At 40.8% G+C, this 7,438-nt stretch overlaps 1 protein-coding gene across 1 annotated transcript; it reads right to left on the reverse strand.

The window, feature by feature from the left end:
• Positions 1 to 1,286: 1,286 nt before the first annotated feature.
• Positions 1,287 to 5,408, reverse strand: LOC133889100 (protein PHLOEM UNLOADING MODULATOR-like). The gene is made up of 5 exons (XM_062329561.1): positions 5,309 to 5,408; positions 3,939 to 4,391; positions 2,337 to 2,731; positions 2,052 to 2,245; positions 1,287 to 1,857 (listed from the first exon to the last, which is right to left on the reverse strand). Exons 2-5 carry the CDS (start codon positions 4,271 to 4,273, stop codon positions 1,462 to 1,464), a joined length of 1,320 nt encoding a protein of 439 aa, XP_062185545.1. The 5' UTR covers positions 4,274 to 4,391; positions 5,309 to 5,408; the 3' UTR covers positions 1,287 to 1,461.
• Positions 5,409 to 7,438: the final 2,030 nt, after the last annotated feature.

Raw genomic sequence — 7,438 nt, forward strand, 5'->3', positions numbered from 1 at the left:
ATGAGCCCTTATCAAGAGAAGCATGGGGTACTTGACCATCTGAGTAATGTGTGTCCTAGATTAACTTAACCCAAAGAAGGTCAATTTTATTGTAGAATTTATGAAGATGTTTGATCAAAAGAGCTTCGTTCTGAATTCTCAAGTTGATCACCCATAGACCACCCTTCTGTTTTGGTCTGCAAACTTTGTTCCATGCCACTAAAGCTTGTTCTTTGCATTTATATTTGATCCTCACCACAGGTAGATTTTATCTTGCCCTGTCAATATTCTCGATCATAGTTGCAAGTAGCTTTAAGGTGCACATTGTGTAAGTAGGCAGCGCTGACATAGCTGAGTTGACCATTTCCAATCTACCTGCCATGGTGAGAAAATTGGAAATAGCCGTTAACCTTCTCTCAACTCTATTCATCAGAGGAACATGGTCCTCTACTCTTGGCTTGGTTGTCCCTAGTGGTAATCCTAGATAGGTGAAGGGAAGAGAACCAATTGAATAGCCGAAGGCACATGCCATCTAAGAAGATTTCTCTTGACTAATGTTTATTGGGATCATGCAAGATTTAGCAAAATTCACCTTTAGTCATGTTGAAGTAGAAAATGTTTGGAGTGTCCCTTTAAGGCAAAACAACTCCTTTTATGATCCTTTCATGATCAGAATGGTGTCATCAGCATACTGAACCGCAGGTTAATCATTTTCATCTAAATTTTGCAGAGGCTTTGAAAGCATACCCAGTCTGTGAGCTTTGTTCACAATGCATTGAAGCAGATCAACAATAATCACAAAGAGAAGGGGTGATAAAGGATCCCCTTGTCTAACACCTCGCTTGTAGTTAAAGAATTTACCAGGGATTCACTAAGAAGTACCGAAGAAGAGCCTCTGGCTAAGAATATTTTATATCCATCCGATCCATATCTGGTTGAAACCAAGCTGCTTGATCATGCACAAAATTATGTTGTGTTCAATTGTGTCAAATGCTTTTCCAAAATCCAATTTAAAGATCACCAGCTCTTCTTTAGATTGATGGTATTGATGTAAGAATTCATAAGCCCATACTAAGCAATCTTGGATTGTCCTATTTTTGATAAATCCATATCATTTTCTATGAACTATAGATATGATGACAGCTTGAAGTCTATTTGCAATAAGTTTAGCTATCAGCTTGAGCACAATGTTGAGAAGAGAAATTAGTTTGTAGTCATTAACTGAAGTAGGGTTGTTGTTTTTTGGGATCAAGGTGATAAAGGAGCTATTAATTGTCTACAAATCAATAGTACCATTGAAGAAATCATTGTGAAGACAGTAGAAATCCTCTCTAATGAAATGATAGCATTGTTTCATGAAAAGATCATTAAATCCATCTGGCCTGGAGACTTGTCTATTGGCATATTTTTGACTAGTGTATCAATCTCATCATTGGTGTAAGGCTAACATTCAGATACAAGGGCTTCATGTAAGACTCAGAGTCAACCATCGCTGGTCATTGTGAAGGCAAGGAGAACACAGGACAATGTGAAGATAATCGTCGCGGCAGCGAAGGCCAGGATAACCCTCTGTGAGAAGCCCTGCCTTTCTTGGCCAGCCAGCTCGACCTCCTTCAGCAGGCCCCTGATCTCGTCGATGTCCGAGTCCTTGGCAGCGTGGATCAGCCTGCTCTGGACCTTGTCGAGCTTGGCGAGCCTCCTGGCTCGGCTGGCATCTCTGGCAGACCAGATGAAACCCGTCATCCTCCACAGGAGGACGCCGACGTAGATGGCCACGACGCAGTCCACGCTGTAGTGGTGCCGTTCCCGTATCTCCCTCTGCGCGCTGTGAAGGACGAGAAGCCATATCGTGACAGAGATCCAGCCCCCATATGCTTCCTGTAAGCGTGAAACAGATGGAAATCGAGTTAAGATGACATGAGCTAGAACTTATATGTAACCAGCTAACACTATGTGAGCAAATGCAATAGAAAGGTTAGAACAAAGTGGTAACTTTGGAATATAATTTAGTTTCTGAAGGTGTATGGAACATCTGCTATTGTTAGACAGGAAAGTATATGAGTAGCATATACCGTCCACGCCATTGCAGTAAGAACAGCAACAAGCATGTGTCCACTGTACATAAGGTCATTGCAACCGCCACTAGCTCTCTTTAAAAGATGGTACCATGAAGGACCTTCTCCAATAGTTGGTCTCAAAATGTCTACTAGGAAGCTCATTCGTCCCCAGTCAGGCCTATACTCACCTGGGTAAGCTTGAACAGCAGCTGAAAAAATATATAAGGATAGTTTAGTTTCCACTTTCCACAATTGCACAAAACTGATATATCAATTAGGTGATAGGACAAAAGCACTAACCATAGGCCATATCATTCGTTATGACTCTACGAATAGCATTTGAATCAGAAGCATATGGAACATAATATTTCTGTGCCCAAGGATGAGGATGCTCAGGTATTTGATAACGAGCTGCAGCACACCAAGGTCTTGCAGATGGAAGAATAGTAGCTATGAATGTTATCGTCCGAAGCAAACGACCAATTGCCATAGTGAACATATATCTTGTGGCTATACCAAGACCAGGAGCTTTGATGCAGTCAAACAGAACTGAGAACCCCAGCATGATAAACAACATCAAATAATGGTGAAGAGTGATAACATGAGCTCTGAGTAAATCAACCACGCTTTGAGGGAGCTTCTCATTCAGTGATAGAAGCAGCCATTGACCAGTGTCAGGAAGCGGTGCAGCAGATCTGTTAAAACCAGAGAACAGACTTCAGTTTACAAGTAATTCTGTAGATTTTGAGGAATTCATGTGTATATATGTGGACTAGGAGGTCATGGTAATGCGAGGAGAGATGCCAAAGTTAGAAAGGCAGTACTGCTACTGTCTCCTTGTCAGTAGAAAGCCAACCTCCGTCCTCTGAATGCAGCACAATCTTTTCATACAGAGGTTGAGTTGTGTTCACGAAATATCACAAAATGGAGTTATAACTAGCTGAAAACCATGACCAAAGAAAGTAGTAAATCTAAGAATCCTGTCAATTCAGAGTTGATCTGAAGTTCTCGCATACATGTACACAGGATAGCGTAGGACTACATGTGAAGGGTTAGGTCACATATGTTGATTAGATTTTGAGAGTGATGCTTATGTCTACAGGAATCAACTAGCCCCAAGTCTGAAGTGATACTTATGTCTTTCTGACCCACTAAACTTCTAGATGCCCCTTTATTGCAAAGACCATTGATGCTTTTCTTGAACTTTAATCCTTAGAATGCTGGTCTCCGTTAAATCGGAACAACAAAGACACAACTACGGAACAGCCTGCGAAGCTCTAGGCCACAAATCTATTGAATTAAAAGCTGAAGTCATGACAGCATCACAAGGTTAACGATGATCAAGCACTTGTTGTCACAAACTCACAATATTGCAGAACTTAATCTATCTAGTCAATAGCAACAATCAATCAATCAAGTTCCATTTTAACCAATTGCACAAATGCTCGTCTCCAAGAACGCTACTTTCTGCTGCAATCAACCTACCAATCTCTAGTCCTAGGCAAGACTTTTAGCGCTTGTCATGATAACCACGTACTTTCTTTATTCCTCCTACCTACAAAGAAATTTCTCCAAGATCCCCAAATTGTGACTCTCTCCCTTAATCTTTTACACCATGACCAGCCAAAATCTCAGCCTTGAAGCTTCAACCATTTGTCACACTCATTAACAGAACCCCCTAAAGCTCGCCAATACAAGCAAAACTCTGCAAGATCACGCCATCCTTCCACGAACAACTCCAAATTCGTACATTTAAGCACGACCTACCGAAACAAAAATTTGCAACTCAAAAGCTGAAATCACCTCGAGATCCAGAGCATCTCGCCCCCAAAACAACACAGATGAAAAAGACGATGTCACGAAGGCTGGGGACCATATTCCCCAAGAAGACAATACACTGACCTGTGCCACTGGAGCCCCATGACGGCGGAGACGAAGCGGACGGAGATGGTCTCGCTGAGGAAGGCGGTGAGCATGAAGGCGATGGATCCCAGGAAGGGAAGCGCGGCCCTCAGCTCGGCAGCCCAGTGGCGGTAGAAGGGGGCGCGGGCCGCGGCGGCGAGCGCCAGCGCCGCCCAGAGCGCCGGCTGCAGCCGGTCGTGCCACGCCGGCGAGAGGTACCGCAGGTAGTCCACGCCGACGTAGGCCGCCGCCGCGATGCCGAGCCCACCAACACCGAGGAGCCGCCGGCTAGCCGCCCGCGGCGGCTTCGGCCTCTGTGGCTTCGCCTTCGCCATGGCCGCCCGCGAGGTTTCAGCGAGAGGTCACTTGGTCATGGACTGATGCCAGTGACAGGGTCGGGAGTTTGGGGCCCTCAGATGTGCCGGAGGAAGGGAATGCTCGGTAGCGTCTGATCTGAAATCAACGGTTCATATGAGATTCCATTGCCTTCGTCACGATCTAGATACTATTAAGCACTAGAAATCAGGTAGGAAAAATGAAAAAAACCTAAAAGTCAATGATTTTGACTTTTTCTTTAAAAGTGGTTTCGTTGAAAAAAAACACCTTAAAAATTTAGTTTTATTAAAAAAACCCCGAAAAATTTAAAAAATCAAAAAAAATTAGAGACAATTATAAGATCTTATATGAATTTTTTTCAAAAATAATATCTTTTGCATCATATTTCATGGAGAGTAAGTTTGAAAAAAAAATGTGTAGTTATTTATAAACTCATGTTATTTTAACTTTATCATGTCTACCATTATTTTTCCTACACAAATCATTGTTTAATTAAACTAATAAATTAATCTATCTGTAACACATTTATTCAATCCTGCACGTTACAATAATTATTTCAAAATTTAATGTATTTTTAGAAGATAGAGGATCATGTAAGAAGACTAAAAAAAATTCTTCATGATTTTTGGATTAGTAAATAATTAACTATGTATTTAACTCGAATTAATAAATGAGTTACACGTTTTTCTTTTTTTTTCAAACTTTCTCTCCATGAAATATGATGCAAATGATATTATTTTTGAAAAACAAAATTCACAAATAGTCTTAGAATTGTCTCTAGTTTTTTTAGATTTTTTTTTGATTTTTTTTTAAAAAATTGAATTTTTAGGGTGTTTTTTAAAAAAAAGCTGAATTTTGATGGATTTTTTTTGCAACAAAATAACTTCTGGAGAGGAAAGTTAAAATACAAGTGACTTTTGGAGGGGTTTCTATATTTTTTCCAATCAGGTAACATACAACAGAGATCATCTTAGGAGAGTTCTGGGAGGATTTGAGAAGAAAGGGACACAAGAAGAGAAGAAGGAAGGGTTCACCAAGAAGGCTGGTGATCATCGCTGTCTCGCACGGAGTAGCTTGGCTCCAGGAGATGTACCATTTCGCCATGAGCATCCATGCCTTTGGGGTCACGGAGGAACCTTGCTTTGCCGACGAACTCTGTGCTGTCGACCATGTCACCATGTGGAAGGAATGCTAAACTTCGTTGTTAATCTTACTTCTATTGTCACTGGCTAGTGGCTACTGTCTCTATCTACTTTGATTTCAGTGCTGCAGAAATACTTATTTACTAAAACATGCAATTAACAACAGTCTGAATCAATGCATCAGTGCTCTCGTCTCCCAAACCTTCCACTGTCGCCACTTCGCATTACATCTAGCCATATGTCCACCACCGAACCAAACTATAACGGTTGAGATCAAATCAAAGGAGTTCTAACGGCTATTGAGAAGTTATATAAGTATTGTGTAGGCTTTTATACCCCTCTAGTAGATCTAGTTGTAAATGGAGTGGTTGGATGTCAAAAAAAAAAAATTGAGTGGGGGCATATGCTCCCTTGTTATAGTATAGTACAGGTATAATCTTGACGTTAAGCCCACTATGGACTTCATTGCTCAAGAGTTATCTCGGCGGGCTGGAATCCAGACAATATATACAAAGAAATATTAGAAAATAGCATCACCTGAGCTATTACATGCAACAAACTATTGGAATGGTTATTTCAATCTGAAAGGACTGCTATTGGAAAGGAACTCAACATTTGGATGATCTATAGTGGAAATGAAATATGCTTGAATATTGCCAACTAAAATATAATTCTCGGAGGATTTTGTAAAAATTTCTCGTGTTATCTCTACTATATAAAACACAAGTTAGTTCTCGCATCACCTCCTTTTCTGCTCTCCTCCCATCTAATAAAATTTCTAAAAATCAAATAATTTATCCACTTTTACCATCCACACTCATACTCTAGCCTCCCCACCTTGTTACCAGCTACGGATATATGAGTCATTTACTAATAAAAATAAATAAAAAAATTAGGAAAAAAAATTAACGAATAGTCTCCTCCTTCTTTTTCGAATACCTCTAAAATAAAATCATAACATCGCTCCTAACATATTCATTCGACGACGCTTCCTAGCATATCCACGTCTCCATATCTTTAAATTTATGTTTGATATTACCTCACCTAATATTTATGTTTTATACGGACACTAACTAGTTACTTCTTTACGTGTATGCTACCAATGAACATTTAGTAAACAACGCTAATTCATATTAGCTTTGAATAGAATTGTAGATATAATATATTCAAGGATCATATTTTATATTCATGAAGATGAAACAAACGTGGGTGATAAAGATTCTAAAATATTGGCTCCCTTTGGAGCAACTCTTTTTTCTGACCAGCTTTTCTAAAAAGTTGGCTGTCTTGGGAAGCCATTGCCGGGAGAATCCGTTGATCGGAGAAGCTGATCATTTGACAACCCTAAGTTTTGGTGAGGATGAAGGGATCGGTGATGTCCTAAAAGGAGGGTAAATTAGGACACTTAGAACTATTTCAGCTCCAAAAACTACACAAGATAAATCTATATCAATTTCTATCTAAATGTGCTCTAGGTTTATCTAATGTGTCTACTCTACCGATTAAAATACTTGCAACCTATCTAAGAAGGTAAATTGCAAGAATATAAATGCGAAAACGTAAATAAGGTAAAGAGAGCAAACTCGGCACAAAGAATTTTTCCAGTGGTATCGATGGCATGAATGACACCTCTAGTACACGTTGGAGCTCCACAAAGGATATGCTCCCTGTTGGGACCTGGTCAAGGCTCTTGAGCCACCAAGTCACAAAGGCAAGACCTCCACCCGGATGAGCCACCAAGCTACTAAGGTAAGGTCTCACCACTAGTCTCTTTTTCGATTCCTTGTCACCGTGATCACTTCGGAGCTTGAGCCACCAAGGCAATGGTCTTCGCGTCCCCGCACAATCGCCTTGCCGCCGCTCCACACCAAGTCGGAGGGTCAACAAGCTTGCCGGTGAGTCGACAAGGCTCTAAGGTGCCAGTGTACCACTTGATATAAGGTTGGATCACTCCTTGATCCACTCTCTAGGCAGCAATCACCTATCAACACTCTCTCTAGGCCTACCAGCACTAAGCACTCT

The sequence above is a fragment of the Phragmites australis genome, chromosome 13 (assembly GCF_958298935.1).
Source record: "Phragmites australis chromosome 13, lpPhrAust1.1, whole genome shotgun sequence".
In the NCBI taxonomy this organism is placed as follows: Eukaryota; Viridiplantae; Streptophyta; class Magnoliopsida; order Poales; family Poaceae; genus Phragmites; species Phragmites australis.